Source organism: Thamnophis sirtalis, unplaced genomic scaffold (genome assembly GCF_051295495.1).
Source record: "Thamnophis sirtalis isolate CommonGarterSnake01/CBP01778 unplaced genomic scaffold, rThaSir2_p1.2 scaffold_9, whole genome shotgun sequence".
NCBI classification, from domain to species: Eukaryota; Metazoa; Chordata; class Lepidosauria; order Squamata; family Natricidae; genus Thamnophis; species Thamnophis sirtalis.
The window spans coordinates 8,707,079-8,725,280 of record NW_028261389.1 but is presented as its reverse complement, the minus strand read 5'-3'; the positions used below and the strand labels follow the sequence as shown (position 1 = coordinate 8,725,280).

The following is an 18,202-nucleotide window of genomic DNA, read 5'->3' as shown; positions in this document are numbered from 1 at the left end:
CAGGTGCCTCCTCCAGTCTCTGAAATAGCAATAGCAATAGCAGTTAGACTTATATACCGCTTCATAGGGCTTTCAGCCCTCTCTAAGCGGTTTACAGAGTCAGCATATCGCCCCCACAGTCTGGGTCCTCATTTCACCCACCTCGGAAGGATGGAAGGCTGAGTCAACCTTGAGCCGGTGGGATTAGAACCGCTGAACTGCAGATAACAGTCAGCTGAAGTGGCCTGCAGTACTGCACCCTAACCACTGCGCCACCTCGGCTCTTGAAAGTCTCCATTGAATAGTATTTATTTATTTATTTATTTATTTATTCATTCATTCATTCATTCATTCATTCATTCATTCATTCATTCATTCATTTATTTATTTATTTATTTGACTTATATACCGCTTCATAGAGCTTTCAGCCCTCTCTAAGCGATTTACAGATTTTTAGCAAATTGAGTCAGCAAATTGCCCCCACAGTCTGGGTCCTCATTTCACCCACCTCCGAAGGAAGGAAGGCTTGAGTCAACCTTGAGCCGGTGAGATTTGAACCGCTGAACTGCAGATAACAGTCAGCTGAAGTGGCCTGCAGTACTGCACCCTAACCACTGCGCCACCTCGGCTCCATAGTAAATGTCAGTTCACCGATTGAGACTCCTTATCTTTAGCAAAAAAAAAAATATTGGTATCTTGCATTCATTTTATTTTAGTGCTATCAGGTTTTTACAACTGTCTGCAACACTTTCCTCTCTCTTACTTAGAATTTTACTTTATTTTACTTTATTTTTTTATTATTTTATTTGGTTTTTATCCTGCCTTCATTACTGTATAAGTAACTCAACCTGTTCTACATTCCAGAGTGCTTTCTCTTCTTGGTGGGTGATTGAAATTAATTAGCTTTAATGGGATGTTTGTATTTTGCAATGTATTTTGCAAAATAAAATCCCACAGGATCTCTGTCTTCAGTATTCTTATGCTGAATGCAGTTGCTGTACATGGATTTAAGAAAAAAAAATCTTCCGTGTAATTCTAAGGTAATATGTCATAAGTGAGTGCTATCAGGTTTTTACAACTGTCTGCAACACTTTCCTCTCTCTTACTTAGAATTTTACTTTATTTTACTTTATTTTTTTATTACTTTATTTGGTTTTTATCCTGCCTTCATTACTGTATAAGTAACTCAAGGCATCGGACGTACATAATAATCTTTTTCTGGTCCTATTTTCCCCACAACAACAACCATGTGAGATGGATTATTGGACTGAGAGAAAGCAACTGGCCCAAAGTCACCCAGCCAGCTTTCATGTCTTAAAACAAGACTAGAAGTCCCAGTCTCCTGGTGACTGGCCCAAAGTCACCCAGCCAGCTTTCATGTCTTAAAACAAGACTAGAAGTCCCAGTCTCCTGGTGACTGGCCCAAAGTCACCCAGCCAGCTTTCATGTCTAAGACAAGACTAGAAATCCCAGTCTCCTGGTAATGGCCCAAAGTCACCCAGCCAGCTTTCATGTCTAAAACAAGACTAGAAGTCCCAGTCTCCTGGTGATTGGCCCAAAGTCACCCAGCCAGCTTTCATGCCTAAGACAAGACTAGAAGTCCCAGTTTCCTGGTGACTGGCCCAAAGTCACCCAGCCAGCTTTCATGTCTAAGACAAGACTAGAAGTCCCAGTTTCCTGGTGACTGGCCCAAAGTCACCCAGCCAGCTTTCATGTCTAAATCAAGACTAGAAATCCCAGTCTCCTGGTGACTGGCCCAAAGCCACCCAGCCAGCTTTCATGCCTAAGACAAGACTAGAAGTCCCAGTCTCCTGATGACTGGCCCAAAGCCACCCAGCCAGCTTTCATGTCTAAAACAAGACTAGAAGTCCCAGTCTCCTGGTGACTGGCCCAAAGTCACCCAGCCAGCTTTCATGCCTAAGACAAGACTAGAAGTCCCAGTCTCCTGGTGACTGGCCCAAAGCCACCCAACCAGCTTTCATGTCTAAAACAAGACTAGAAGTCCCAGTCTCCTGGTGATTGGCCCATAATCACCCAGCCAGCTTTCATGTCTAAAACGACTAGAAGTCCCAGTCTCCTGGTGACTGGCCCAAAGTCACCCAGCCAGCTTTCATTTCTAAGGCGGGACTAGAACTCACAGTCTCCTGAGTTTTAGGCCAGCACCTTAACCACTACACTAAATTGGCCTAACATCTAGTATAATTGGCCTAAATTGGCCTAACATCTAGTATAATTAAGTGCAATGTTGAGGTAAAATTGAAGTTCAAAATCATTTTACATTAATTCTGTTTTAAATGATGTGTGTTTTGTTTTTTGTTTTTTGACAGGGGAACTGCAAAGGAAGATTGGCCTGAAGGTACTTGAAATGAGAGGAAATGCAGTGGTTGGCTACTTGCAGTGTTTTGATCTGGAGGGAGAATCTGGCCTAGTAGTGCGAGCCATTGGAACAGCCTGTACCTTGGACAAATTAAGTAACACACCTGTATTCTTACCTGCATGTAATTCCCCATCCAAGGAGATAAAGGAGTAAGTATGAATTAAATGTTCCCTGGAAAGTTTCTTTTGTGTATTCTTTTCAAACTGCATATTTTTTTTGTGTGCCTGCTTTGATTAAATATACACACCCTTGTCTCCCTTTTATATTGACAACTTGTTTTGTGCTGAGAAACCTGAATAATTAAAGTGACCAGATGTAGGAATGAAATGTGTGCCAGATGCCTCTCTATGCGTAATTCTTGTAGTGTTGCGCAGCGTGATGGCGAGGGCATTAACCTGTTCTACATTCCAGAGTGCTTTCTCTTCTTAGTGGGTGATTGAAATTAATTAGCTTTAATGGGATGTTTGTAGTTTGCAATGTATTTTGCAAAATAAAATCCCCCAGGACCTCTGTCTTTAGTATTTTTATTCTGAATGCAATTGCTGTACATGGATTTAAGAAAAAAAAATCTTCCGTGTAATTCTAAGATAATATGTCATAAGTGAGTGCTATCAGGTTTTTACAACTGTCTGCAACACTTTCCTTTCTCTTACTTAGAACAAAATAAGTTTTGCTGCCCTTTCACTTAATTAGGCAGTTGGCCAACTCTGAGTTCAGTAGCATTTGGTAGAGTTCAACTTTTAAAATGAGCCAGAGAAATAGAAATAACACTGTGCCAATCTAAAAGTACTTTGGGAAAGCTAAACGCCAATGAAAATATATTACTTTATGACTTGCAATTATATAGCTCTTTTTTATTGAAATCTAAACAGGAAAAATTGCTAGAAAACAATGTGAGATTATCTCAGTCATGCATACTGAAATTTTTAAATTAGTTTAATTTAACCTATCGGCCTGTGCCACTCTCTAGGTTAAAAATAATCTCTTTTTTTTTTAGTCCAAGTGAGCACCCAAATAGAAGTGTTAGACTTCTATTTTAAGTTTTATATCTATGGAGATTCTCAGTCATCCAGGTCATGGTTACCCCAAAGATGCTTTTTCAAGAGGCAACTGGACTTTCTTTGTTTTTCTTTGAAGATGTTCGCTTCTCTCATCCAAGAAGTTTCTTCCACTCTGACTGGATGGTTCCTTTCATTCTCCACCGGCCAGTCAGAGCCGAAGAAGCTTCTTGGATGAGAAGCGAAACATCTTCAAAGAAAAACCAGAAAGCCCAGTTGCCTCTTGAGAAAGCACCTTAGGGACATTTTAAATGTTACTTAAATTAAATACTTACCATGACCTTATTGCTTTTTATAGCAGCAGAAATCTTTCATTAATTTCACTTAGCATACTTAGACATTTACATTGATCAGAAATAAAATTAAGTTGGTCCAGTTCATTTCCTTACATTTAGATTTCAACGATTATTGGGGGCTTATTTTTAGCTTTCTAGCTAAACTTTAGCCGAGTTATAACTACATGTCAACTGAGTAATGCTTAGTTGGTTCTTTAGAGTTTCAATTCTTTAGAGTAGGGCACTGTATTCCTCTGTGTAGATTCTGGAAAGTTTGTCTGTATATCTTCTATTTTAAAAAATCAATTAGGCTACCCTTTCTTAAATATCAATCTCCCAAATTCCTATTCTCAATGTAAAGCATTGAAAAGGAAGAGGGAGGTCATGTGTGATTATCTCATAAGGTCTTTCTTCACCTTCTCCATGTTATGATCATTAACTAATTGCATGCTTAAGTGTTAAGCTAACTAAATTGCCAAGCTGGAGCCATTGCATCGGTGGATTGAATTTTTAGGAAGCGTCCCAATTTCCCATTCACCCCCTGATTGAAATTAGTGGAATTTGGTTGAATCCTGGTGGCATAATGGTTAGAATGCAGTATTGCAGGCTAACTCTGCCCACAGCCTAGAGTTCAATCCTGACGGGACTCAAGGTTGACCCATCCTTCTGAGGTGGGTAAAATGTGGACCCAAATTGTTGGGGGCAAGAGGCTGACTCTGTAAACTGCTTAGAGAGGGCTGTAAAGCACTGTGAAGCTGTATATAAGGCTAAGTGCTCTTGCTCTTAAATCTATGGGCAACACTGGGAATCCCTGCAGACCTTATATTTGTCACTCCTGCTTCAGAGTTTGCTCTTCACCAACAAGCAAACCGCAACCTTCCGGTAACTAGAACACCCTAGAATAATTTTTTTTTAAAAAAAATGTAACTTTGCCATTTTTTTTTTGTATGTATTTCCCCCCCCCCCCTTTCCTTTGATCTCGGCTGCAAATTCTCTCAGGTCTCTGCCGGCTCATCCGCCCAACCATGGATGTCGTTCGACTCACAACAGTCCAATTCACACTGCTACTGGCTCACGGCTTACTCAGAACTTCTCTGTGTCTGTTCCCACTCTCATCTACACTGGTACGCGGCTGCTCAGATTCAGAAGCTGGGGAGAGACAGGCGGCAGACACATTGACAGGCAGGCAGGCAGTGTAGGCAGGTACCTATATCCCCTTAAGAGTTCTTCTTCTCCAGATAAGTCCTTTGTATTCACCTGCTAAGTCAGAGGAAGCAGGAGGCCTCAAGGATATCTTCTCTCTTTTTTTTTTGCTTTATTGTGCATACCTGTTTTCTCTCCCCTCCTCCCCCCCCCCATTATGCAATAATGAAGTTTGCATCTCAGGTGTCTCTCTCGTAGTACGGAGAGAAATGTACAATTTGATCAGGCTTGATGTTTGATGTTCTCAAAAAGGGTTCTGTGCAAGCTGTCTCAAATTGGACCGACAGGTAAGGCTTTGCTACCGGTAGCAGCGCTTGTGAGTACCAACGTTCTGGGTATGGTTTCTCCTCTTTCCGCTTTGTTTTTAGCTGTGGCAACCTGCAAATGCTGACGGATAAGGAAACATTTTTTTTTTCTCCCCGGAAATATATATGCGTCTTTATATATAAATGTATATATATATATAAATATATAACATATCTTGTCTGTTTGTACGTCAAGGCACAGATATATAAACTGCAACCATTGCTTTTGTTTTCTTTTGTAAGAATCTGGTTCAACAAAAAAAAACATACTGCATTCTTGCAGCCATGGTTTTTGATGGGTTTTACGTTCTTGTTTAATTTCTTGCTTTTCGATGCTTTATGCTTTAGCTGTGGTTTTTTGTTTTGCTGGTCAATAATGCCCATCTGCCTCCACGAAGTTGTGCGGCGAACAACCTTTTTCCCAATGCCTGTGAGCATCGTAATCTAGCTTCCCACAAGTCAATCATTGGCCCTGTCCCCCGCCCCCCCCCCGCGCCCCCTCCCTGTCCACATCCTGGTTTTGGGATCATCAGCCTGGTCCTTTTGACGTGGGATCACTGAATCTGTTTCCACCTTCTTCTGGCAGGATTCCTTTCAATGAAGACCCCAACCCCAATCCTCATTCATCAGGACCCTCCACCCCTCTGAAAAACCAAATCTATTCCTTTTCACCTTCCAAGTCCTACAGTCGGCAGTCCTCCTCTTCTGACACAGATTTGAGTTTGACACCCAAAACTGGTAAGGTGCTTCCACCCACATTAACTTTAATTTGTTTGTGATTTGTTTTGCTGAATTTGTGTTGTTCCTATTTTATAGCTTTTCACTTCATGGCCTTTCTCTGTAAACCTTTGAATTGTTTATTGAATTATGTGGCATTCTGGACATCTTCTGCAAACTGACATATAACCACTACACTAAGATTATCCTAAAGCAGTGTTTCTCAACCTTGGCCACTTGAAGATGTCTGGACTTCAACTCCCAGAATTCCCCAGCCAGCAAATGCTGGCTGGGGAATTCTGGGAGTTGAAGTCCGGACATCTTCAAGTGACCAAGGTTGAGAAACACTGTCCTAAAGAATTGCCTTTTCATTTCCTCCACATCATATTGCAAATTATGGGAAATAAAAGTAACCACAATATGTTTGGGAGGTAGTCTACCACGTCTTTCTTAATATGTACAAATAGGTATAACAAATTAAAACTTTTTTTTTGTATCTGCACTTCTTTATAATCAACTGAATAAGGGCTGGTTGGTGTCTTTGGGGCTGCTTTGAAGACAACAATAAGATAGTTTTCATTTTATACCACCTTACAATGCCTTGGTGAGGCCACACTTGGAATACTGCATTCAGTTTTGGTTGCCACGATGTAGAAAATATGTGGAGACTCTAGAAAGAGTGCAGAGAAGAGCAACAAAGATGATTAGGGGACTGGAGGCTAAAACGTAATGAACGGTTGCAGGAACTGGGTATGTCTAGTTTAATGAAAAGAAGGACTAGGGGAGACATGATAGCAGTCTTCCAATATCTCAGGGGATGCCACAAAGAAGAGGGAGTCAAGCTATTCTCCAAGGCACCCAAGGGCAGAACAAGAAGCAATGGGTGGAAACAGATTAAGGAGAGGAGCAACTTAGAACTGAGGAGAAATTTCCTGACAGTTAGAACAATTAATCAGTGGAACAGCTTGCCTCCAGAAGTTGTGAATGCCTCAACACTGGAAGTCTTTAAGAAGATGTTGGATAGCCATTTGTCTGAAACGGTATAGGGTTTCCTGCCTAGGCAGGGGTTGGACTAGAAGACCTCCAAGGTTCCTTCCAACTCTGCTATTGTATTGTATTATGTTACAACAATCTTCGATTTTCTAATTTAGAAAACAAAATTTCATGTTAACTTTTTACTATTGTCAAAACATAACTTAAGATATGACAAACCCAGTGCTTTTTTCAGATAGCTCTCGACTTATGACGGACCACTATTGAGCCCAAAATTTCCATTGCTAAGCAAAATAATGGTTAAGTGTGTTTTGCCCCATTTTACAACCTTTCTCATAACAATTGTTATGTGACTCACGACAGTTGATAAGTTAGTAACATGATTGTTAAGTGGCTTCTCCATTGACTTTGCTTGTCAGAAGGTTGCAGAAGGTCATCACTTGACCCCGGGGACGCTGTGACCATCATAAATGCCAGATGCCAAGCATTTGAATTTTGATCACATGATCAGAGTTACTTTTTTCAGTGCTGTCGCCAAGCAAATGATTTGTAAATTGAGGACTACCTGTATATAGGGAGTGTATGCATACCATACTGGAAACAGAGAGGAGCAAAATAGCATCACTTTCATGTGACTGTTTTACTCTGCCTACAAACACAGTGATTCTTGAGCTATTAGCCAGACTTGCCTTGAATGGCACGGGAGAGTTAATAAAAAGCCACAATAAACTATTGTTTCGCATTTCTAAGGACCACTCTGAAATGAGAAGCAAAGTGGCTGTGAGAAGAGGCCTGATGAAATAATAAGGTTTGTCTATAGTTCATCTTGTTAGGCTGGGATTTAGTTAACTGAATGTAAATCTCCCATTCCCTGCACATATTTCTGTTTTGTACTCTATGTTTGTACTCTAAGTGACAAATACGGAAAGGCATTTTTAACAATATAGCTTCACATATATATATATATAATACTGACCTATCACGGCTTTAACAGAATTTAACCACACTTCTCAGTGGGCAAAAAACCCCTATACTTCTGCTTTCCCTAAAATAGGAAGGATTGTACAGGTAATCCTCGACTTACAACCACAGTGGGGATCAGACCACCGGCCACTATGATCGAGTTTATTGAATAAATAGCTGAGCCCAAGGCAACTTTAGACTGGAGACTCTCATATTGCATTGTTAAATTAAAAAGGGATTTGAAATTATCTCAAGTCCTATTTTCAAATACTTCCTGTCATTTCTTTTACAAACTAAAAGATAGGAAATGACAAAGCTCTGTAAATTATGTCTAGTACAGAACTTAGACTAATGGGGTTGGAATGAACCTTGGAGATCTTCTAGTCCAACCCCCTACTCAAGCAGGAGACCCCATACCATTCCAAACAAATGGAATCTCTTCTGAAAAGCCTCCATTGATGGAAACATCCATAATGTCTGGTGGCAAGTGGTTCCACTGATTAATTGTTCTCACTGTCAGGAATTTTCTCCTTAGTTTTAGGTTGCTTCTCTCTTTAATGCTCTTTCATCCCTTACTATTTGTTCTGCCCTCAGGTGCTTTAAAATGAGTCAGATTCACCGCTAATTATAATACGTACGATATACGGGGAAATTTAGCTGTAGAGGTGTTGTATTACGGTTTAGAGTTATGGAGTCTTAAAACCGAGAATTGTGCTTTCTTTACTAAATTTACTAAATGAGCCGAGATGGCGCAGTGGTTAGGGTGCAGGCCACTTCAGCTGACTGTTATCTGCAGTTCAGCAGTTCTAATCTCACCGGCTCAAGGTTGACTCAGCCTTCCATCCTTCCGAGGTGGGTAAAATGAGGACCCAGACTGTGGGGGCGATATGCTGACTCTGTAAACCGCTTAGAGAGGGCTGAAAGCCCTATGAAGCGGTATATAAGTCTAACTGCTATTAAATTAAACAATCTAATGCAGAGATTGACTATTTTCTGAATGAGGATTTTGGTGCTTACCCAGAAAGTATATATGTGGAGGAAACTGAAAAGAAGAGAACACGGTTATTTATTTATTTTATTGCAAAATCAAAATGCAAAGTAACATTTTTTTTTAAAATGGAAGGCTTTCAAAGCAAGCTGCTCCCATTTCTATCAAAAAGTGCAAAATCGTTCTGAAAAGGGGGAATATTTTATTTATTTATTTGTTTGTTTATCACATTTCTGTACCGTTCATCTCACCTCTTTAACTTATGTGCTTTTTTTTTTTTTAAACTCTCATGGAAAATGGGTATTCCTCTCCCGCAAAAACCCATTCAGTTTGGAATAAGCTGCAATTAAAAAAATAAGTAAAATAAATCAAAGCATACTTCCATGGCTTTAAAATAATAGGCGAAGGTTTCCGTGTTCGGTGTTCCCATTCATCACGTTGCGTTTGTCATCCTGTGAATTGTAAATCCGTAACGGATCATAATGCTGCTCGCTGTCTGTGCTTTTCTTAACAAATCTGGTTTTGTTTGATTCATGTTGCTTTTTTTTCTTTCTTTTCTTCTTGATTTCTTCTTCTTCTTCTTCTTCTTTTTTTGTCATTTTCTGAACTCTACCATCTCTTTACTGCTTTTCTCCGCAGCACTTCCCCTGTGGGGACCCAAGATTTTCCTGCTTCCCAGTTCCCCAACATTATCTTGTCATTCCCCACCACTTCCAAGGCCCCGTCTTCTCTGCTCCGGGTCTAGTTCTAACCCACTACACTCTAGCCCCGTGAACCCAATTCTCAGGAAAAGTATTTCTTTCACTGAAGAGCTGCTTCTGGCTGCTTCGGGTAGGATGACTCTTCAATCGCCTTGCTGGTTTGGGTAGTGGCACCAAGCACAGTCTGAAAGCTTCTTATGATTTGCCCCCCCCCACCCCTCCCTCGACCCGTTTGAAATCCCAAAACTGCTGGCTACATGACGTTGATAGAATTGTTTTTCTGGGATTGGTTCCCCACTTCCCCAAGTTTAACACGACTGTTTTTTTAAAAATCATTTTTAATCATGCCTTTTTAATCATACTTTTCCCCTCCCAAAACTTCATGAGATAGATAATTGGCCTTTTTTTTTTTTTTTTGAAAAATTAAATAAGTCTGTGGTAGAGGCAGTCCTCGATTTACGACACCGTGAAGCCCAAAATTCCCATGGCCAATCAAGACAGTTAAATGTGTTTTGCCCCATTTGACCATCTTCCTTGCCACGGTTGTTAAATGAATCACTGCACTTGTTAAGTTAACAATACAGTTGTTAAATCAGTGTGGCTTCCCCGTTGAATTTGTTTGAGAGAAGGTCACAAATGGTGTTCACGTGACCCTGGAACATGTGACACACGTGTCCAGGATATGTGAAGTAAACGTGACACACACACACACACACACACACACACCAAATGTAGATATGAACCAGTTGCCAAGCATCTACATTTGGATTAAGTGTGAAAAGTGGCCATAAGTCATTTTCTCCAACGCCGTTGTAACTTCGAATGGTCACTAAATGAATGGTTGTAAGTCAAGGACTGCCTGTATAGCCATCCATTTCTGCCCAGGTTTCAATGCTCCTCTGTTTCGATTGGGAGGAACATTTCTTCTTTTTCTTCTTTGTCTTCTTTAAGTCATTCATATTTCTCTGTGGAACCATCATGTGGCCATCAGTCCTGCTTTGTTTTTTTGGGTTTTTTTTGTACTTGCAATTTAAATGCCCTTCTAAATGTTCACGGTATAAATGTCAGTTTTGCCTGTCCTTTCACAAGGCTGTTTCAACGAACGTAAACTTGGTTGATGCTGTGAAGCAATGCGGTTTGGGGGTTGTTCTCTTTCTGGGTGAAGTAGATTTCATTTCTACAAACAGCCTTCATTCCATTTCTGTCTCCGCTCTTAGTATCGTTTATAGTCCCTTGTCAGACAGATTTGACAGCAAAAAGAAAAAAAAAATAGATGGACTGCACCACGCAGAAAGGGACTATATAGATGCTAATGTTTGTTTCCTTATCCAAAAAAACAGCTAAAAATGGAGGTTTTAATAGGACAGGAATGAACAGCGATCTGTAAATTTAATCATGCAGGGAGGTCTGTTTGCTGCCATTTGCAAAGATTGCAAGTGTTTGCAGAACATCAACTGTAATATCAGGGGTTGGTACAAAACAAACATTTCAATTCAAATGAGCAGGAAATCTTAAAAGTCTCTGAAATTAGATGAATTGTTAATTTTGACAGTTTGTCCTTTATCATTAGACCAAGTAGGCAGGCCTCTGTAATTCCATTAATCATGTTTAGTTGCAAGTAAGTAAGTAAGTAAGTAAGTAAGTAAGTAAGATCTTTATGCAAGAATTTGGCTACTGGTATGTATTTCAGATACTTATTGTGGCCGAATTATAAACATTCTTGTACTTTTCTCCAAGTCTTATTTTACTGAGGCTTGCCCTGAACAGCTTGGAGAGAAATTGAAATGTGAAATAAGAAGTTTTAAAAAGGCTAAGTACAATAGTTTTGGCGTTGCTATTCTAGGCTGACCTATGTCTCCTTAGAACATATAAATGTCTTGAATAATAGAGCAGATTTGATTAAGAACTTATCAAGCAATCGTAGAAGGGCCTTGCAAATAACTGGTAGAATTTATATTATATTGTCCATATTCTTCTTTTTTTTCACATAAGCTATAGGGTGAATAGTTTAACATAACATCCAATCCTGGAGTTTTTATTGAAACGAAGATTTTTGTGCCATCCTTCCAAAAAAAGGAAAAGTTTAAAATCAGCTATAATTCTGCTTTATGTAATAAGCATATTAAATTGCACTATTGGATTTAACCAACATACTGAGGCATCCCCCTATTAATTAGTTTGCTGGTGCTTTGTTAAGAGAAATTAGAATTCTCTCCTTATTAGTTGTAAATGTGGATCTTGGGTCTGATTAGCAATCCATTCAGCTCACTATTATTAAGGGTTATTATTACTGAGGTTTGGTGTTTATGACAATTGGGGATACCAAAGACTGATACTGGAAACGTTGAATTTAAATCATATCTTTATGACTTAAATACAACCTTTCCTGAATAAATTTAATGGAGTTACTCCTGTAAACACAGATGTGAAATGCCTCATCGTTTCAGCCTTGAAAATACATTATTTTCCTTTATTCTTTTAGCTTTGTAAGATTATATCCTTTTTTTCTAATAACTGTGGGGCTTGTTAAATCAGCACAGAGTTCCAAGTTTTAGTCCCTTTTTACGTCAAAATATCTACATGGTTGTTCACATAATCACGTGAAAATTTTTGTATTTCAGACTGCAGTGTGGTAATGTCATCTTTAAACACTCTGAAATATTTAACTTTTGAATTCTGTTTGGGATTTTAAAAGTTCAAATTGGACTGAGGGGCATAATCTTTAGCCAGTGGCTTACTAAAGTTTTCATCTGGCATGATCACGTTTAATAGTTCTTGCACATAAATCGTAGGGAATGTGCACGCTAATTATAATTAAAAACTATAGGCTGTTAAATGAAGCTGAAGCTTACCTCTCCTCCCCCCCCCCCCCAACACTAAATACATCTTTTCATAAATTAATTGATACACAACTCTGGCTTTTTGACCACCTCAGGTTAGACTTTCACAGGGTTGTCTACATTTGCTAGTAATCAAACAAGTGCCACATTTTTAATATAACTTTGATGTAATGTCTATTAATTATGTGATTTCACTTTGACTTACGTGCTGATATTCTTTAGGAATGGGAAGTGGTAGTGCTGGAAAAGAAGGGGGGCCTTTAAAAGCTCTGTTAAGACAACAAACTCAATCAGCTCTGGAGCAAAGGGTAAGAAATTCATTAAATCCTCTTCTATATTTGATGTATACCAGCAGAGTTCATGTCTAATGCCATTGGGTTCAATAGGGTTAATTCCTTGGAAAATCTGTGTAGGATTTCAGCCTAGAACTATCATTTTAGAAACATTCCTGTATTTTTCTGCTGCTGTGTGGGGAAAGTGTACTTGAATGTTTCCTTTGTTATTAAGTAATTATCCTTCTGCTGCAATTGTGAATTATATAGGCTGTCACCATGTATTTGGACAAAGGGATGAAATGCATATCCCTATAAAGAAGAGATTTACATCGTGAAGATTTTCATAGAACTCATAAGGTTTTCATTGGTCTTTTTGCTGATGACATAAAGGTGTGTAATAGAGTTGGGGTTATTCATAACATGGAAGATGATTTGGCATCGGTGGAAAATGGGTAAAAAAAATGTGGAAATTGCAGTTCAATGTTTCTTAATGTAAGACCGTGCGTTTAGAGAAAAGGAATCTTCTGGAAGGGTATAATACTGGGGGCACAACGTTAGACAAAACACCAGAAGAAAAGGATTTAAGGTGTGCTCATAGCAGATGACTGCAAAAGAGTAAGGAGTGGCCAGGCAGCTGTGTATGTAAACCAAATTCTGGGATGCATCACTACAAGGACCACCAGCAAGAAAAAGGAGGACCTACTTGGTTTGTTAGCCGCCCTGAGTCCCTCGGGAATACGGCGGCATACAAGTGTAATAAACATACAAACATCCCTATTATAGGGATAATAGGACCATATAGGACAGTGTTGGCTAACCCTTTTCTCCTCCCGTGCTGAAATTTGCGCACATGCGTGCCCACACCCATAATGCAATGCGCCCTGCCCCCAGTGCGTATGCACACGCCCACCTGCGCATGTGCACAACCCTGTGCCCCATTTTGGGTCTAGCAGGCCTTCCTAAAGTGTCCTGAAACCGAAAATGGGGCACGGAGGGTGCACACTGCAACCCCCCCCCTCATGCTCCCCTGCTCAGAGTGCTGCTGCGTGGTGGGATGAACTCCCGTCACTCACTGCAGCTTCTTGATGGAGACATGAAAGGAATCCCCACGGGTCTAACCCGGTGATGTCGCCGGCTAAACCTTTCAACATTGAAGCGCCTTAAAGGGTGCTTCCGACAGGAACAGAGCCCATTTGGAAGGTTCCATCACAAAACCGCGTTCGACTAAAGGGTGCTCGACGAAACCGCGTAGCTGTCATCACAGCGCGACAACAGAGCGGAGAAAAAAGCACGCTGTAAACGCTAAACCTAAAATTAACCCCTAAACCTAACCCCCCTAAACCTAATCCTAAACCTAACCCTTAACCTAACCCTAATCCTAACCCTTAACCTAACGCTAAACCTAACCCTTAACCTAACCCTAAACCTAAACCTAACCCTTACCTTAAGTTGAATTGGCTTGCTTTCAAAGCGCTATTTAAAGCGCCCTTCTTTCTCCGCGCTCGCTGTTGTCGCCCTGTTGATGACATCAGCGACGTGGTTTAATCGGGCGCGCTTTAGTCGAGCACGGTTTTGTCGTGCCACGCATTTGGAAAATTGTGCCCAGTTCTGTAGACCTTACTTTTAAAAAAGATAAGATTAAGTGAGTTCAGAGACGGACCACAAAAGTGGTGGAAGGTCTGACGGAAAAAACATATCAGAAGAGATTGGAAGGAAAAAAAAAACTCAAAGAAGGGCGGACTCGATGGACCCCTACGTCTGTTTCTGCTCTTAGTTTCCTACGTTTCTGTAAACCTGAATGCAAATATATATATACATTCTTTTCTCATCAGCCTATCTTTTTCATATTTCTATTTCAGTCAACTGAGCTTAAAACAAAAAAGCCTTCATGTGAGGAGTGTAATCAAAACAGAGACAAGCAACCTTCCTCACATCCTACCCGCAACTTCAATTTTATATCTGTAAATGTTTACGAGAGACTATTTAAGTCTGATTATTAGACGCTGAAAACCACATTGTGAATAAGGACTTCACTTTCACGGGGGCGGATTTCAAATTGCTTGTAGCAGTGAAATTTTACTTCAGTGAATGAAGAGGGTTAAGCCGAAAATTACATGTTTTATGTCATGTCCAGAGGTGGGATTCAGCCGGTTCTCTCCGCTTCAGTCAAACCGATAGCGGCAGCTGTGGGAGGCTCCGCCCCCCCCTGCCCCAACATAATGCACCAATGGTACGCATGCGCAGATGAGTCATGTGCAAGCGCGCAGGGGCGCCTGCTCACATTTGCGAACCGGTAGGAAAGGTAAATGAATCCCACCTCTGGTCACGTCCCATTAAAATGTGGATTAATTCAAAATGAATAGCAGTAGCATTGTATCAGTGGATAATTTTCTCCCCATTTTTGTGTTACCTATTGCTAAGGGAGGATCGCCTCATAAATTCTGTAGAAGGCGGGTATGTTCCAATTGCTGTGTGACACTTCACTTCTATCTCTTTGTGTTCATATTTATTTTGAGACTCTTTTTTTTTCTACCTTGGACCTTCTATTTGAGGAATTTGGAGACGGTTATTTATTTATTTTTCCACATTCCTTATGGAATTGTTCCTAGGCAGAAAATTTTCGAGAAAGCTTTCCGGAGCTTTTAAACAGTCCAGTTGCTCCTTTGACTTCCGCATGACTGTACATTTCATGTAACTTATCATTTTTTGTTAATTTGATTTTATAATATTTAATTTGAAAGCTAACAAAGGAGGGGGGGAAAAGTGTTGACTTTGTTGACTTTGATGCTTCTCCTTTTAATTTAGATCTTTTGTGGATAAAGGGGTTTATCCTTTCGGTTGATATGCAGTAAATGTTTTCATTCTTTACAAATGTTGACTTTGCAGTCTGAGTACTTAAATGTACATTCTTTATAAGTCACAATCATACAATTTTATAAGAGATCTTTTAAACGATTTTGCCTTTAAAATGGCGTATTAAAGGCTACTTCACAGATAACATGCATAGAGAATATGCATGATGCATGTTGAGATTATCTTCATATTGGAAAATATGATTTCTTTATTTGCTTCTGCTTTCCCCCCTATCAAATCACGTCCTTTTTTGGCACTTATAGTGAAACGTGGCCAATAGTGACTCTGTGGTCCTCCATGGGAAATATAATAGTATAATAGTTATCCTGAAATATAATATTATTTAACCTGTGCATCCTAACGAAGCACCACAGGTGACAGGAGCAATTGGTAAACTTTACTATTCTTCGTATGCATAATTTGTACACTGCAATAGTACAAATTCTGGTAATCATTTTGCATATACAGTGAAATTTTCTCAGTTTTCCAGACCTTGATATAACGGACTGCTTGCAACAGACCAGATTTATAGAGAGGTTTTACGTAATGTCATTTGCAAGATGTAATTAACATGCAAATGGAAAATTACTAAGATGATTTATTTTTGTATTTAAGAGATATTACTGAATAACCGAGATTCTGCTTAAGCAAGGTTTCACTGTATATGCACTGAACAAACATAGACTATCTTGAACTTGACATCTGCATCTTTTAATTCAGGGGTAAATACCAACTGCCAACCTGGCTATGCTGCCTTGACCCTGCTGAATTTATTCCCATTTATGTAGAATAACTAATATGCAAATCCATAACCTATTTTCACAAAATCTTATTGGACCAAGAAGATTAAAAATGCTTTTATATGAAGAACATGCCTAATGAAAAGCATCAAATGAATTAGTTCTGTGCTTTAATATCTTAATTCAACATATTCCAGTTTTTCACCCTACTGTAAAAAATTTATGAGTGGTCTTCCAGGACAGCTCCAAGTAGAATGTGTTACTGTAGTCCAATTGAGAGGAGACCATGAGTGGCTGTTCAAAGGACCTTCTAGTCAGAGATGATATTCAGCAGGTTCTGACAGGCTCCGGAGAACCTGTTCACTTTTCTGCCTAGATCAGTGATGATGAACATGTGACGCATGTGTCAAATGTGACATGCCACAATGTTTTGCGTGACATGCAGCATTTGCAGAGGTGGTATTCAGCCAGTTCTGACCAGTTCTGGAGAACTGGTAGTGGAAATTTTGAGTAGTCCGGAGAACCGGTAAATACAACCTCTGACTGGCCCCGCCCCCATCTATTCTCTGCCTCCCGAGTCCCAGCTGATTGGGAGGAAATGGGGATTTTGCAGTAACCTTCCCCTGCCATACCCACCAAGCCACGCCTACAAAGCCACGCCCATAGAACCGGTAGTAAAAAAAATTGAATCCCACCACTGCTTCTAGTCCAGGAACAGACGTCACTGGCACACTTTGATATACCTGTACACAAAGGCTTCAAGCAGGTGCTGTGAATTCAAAGAGACCCTCCATGTCAATGTACACCCCATTAAAGAATAAAGGTGAAATATCACAGAAAAGGGGGAGGGGATCAAGCAAACAAACAAAGATTGACCTTAAGCCTGTTCCTCCCCATCTAGACTTGCACATCTGGATCTGATCTCCAACAGCATCTCTTAATCAGCCCAGGGCCAAGACGTATAATTGGGGATCATTAGCATATTGAGCCACTGTGGCACAGTAGTTAGAGGGCAGAGTTCCACCACAAAACCGCACTCGACTAAACCGCGTCCGACTAAACCGCGTAGCTGATGTCATCAACAGGGCGACAACAGCACAGAGACAGAAGCACGCAGTAAACCCTAAACCTAAAATTAACCCCTAAACCTAACCCTAAACCTAATCTTAAACCTAACCCTTAACCTAACCCTAAACCTAATCCTAACCCTTAACCTAACCCTTAATCTAACCCTAAACCTAACCCTAAACCTAACCCTTACCTTAAGTTGAATCGGCTTGCTTTCAAAGCACTATTTAAAGTGCCCTTCTTTCTCCGCGCTGGCTGTTGTTGCCCTCTTGATGACGTCAGCAACGCGCTTTAATCGGGCGCGGCTTAGTCGAGCGCGGTTTTGACGGGTCACAAGAGGGCAGTACTGCAGGCTATTTCTGCTGATCACCGGCTGCCAGCAGTTTGGCGGTTCGAATCCCACCAGACTCAAGGTTGACTCAGCCTTCCATCTTTCCAAGGTTGAATAAATGAGGGCCCAGAGAGTTGGAGGAGACATGCTGACTGTAAACCACTTAGAGGGGGCTCTAAAGCACTAAAGCTTTGCGCAGTGGCAGTATCGTGGCCAATGAGATTTATCCGAGGCGCGATTATTGCTAATTGAAACTTTGAAGTGGTATATAGGTCTAAGTGCTATTGATGATATTCGACACTGAACTGTTGGATGATCTCACCTAGTGGATTCATGTCAATGTGAAAACAGGAGAGAGAATTGAATTCCGGGGTACTAACAGAAGATAGGTGTGATGTGTCAGGATTGAAACTGGACACAAAGCAAGAGAAGCTACCACAGAGTAGAGCCTTCCACTTCCAATCCCTGAAGCTACCTAAGAGAAAGCATCTCTTGGTGATACTTGAAAACTACCAAGAGATCAAGGAGCACTAGGA

General features: G+C 40.3%; 1 protein-coding gene and 1 non-coding gene across 15 annotated transcripts in view; both read left to right on the top strand.

The window, feature by feature from the left end:
* C2CD5 (C2 calcium dependent domain containing 5) overlaps positions 1 to 18,202 on the top strand; it is a 91,879-nt gene that overhangs the window by 21,471 nt on the left and 52,206 nt on the right. For 4 of the 14 annotated variants that reach the window (XM_087722765.1, XM_087722764.1, XM_087722766.1 and 1 more), the window contains exons 6-10: positions 2,307 to 2,505; positions 5,784 to 5,935; positions 9,498 to 9,689; positions 12,622 to 12,707; positions 15,096 to 15,128. In XM_087722765.1, coding sequence (XP_087578891.1) covers positions 2,307 to 2,505; positions 5,784 to 5,935; positions 9,498 to 9,689; positions 12,622 to 12,707; positions 15,096 to 15,128 — 662 coding nt within the window. Of the gene's footprint in view, positions 1 to 2,306; positions 2,506 to 4,688; positions 4,814 to 5,783; positions 5,936 to 9,497; positions 9,690 to 12,621; positions 12,708 to 15,095; positions 15,129 to 18,202 lie in introns of all 14 variants that reach the window. The other 10 variants (XM_087722775.1, XM_087722773.1, XM_087722770.1 and 7 more) reach the window with 5 other exon arrangements.
* Positions 17,854 to 17,997, top strand: LOC148044033 (U4 spliceosomal RNA). The gene has a single exon (XR_015697788.1). It is a non-coding gene; the product is annotated as a U4 spliceosomal RNA (small nuclear RNA).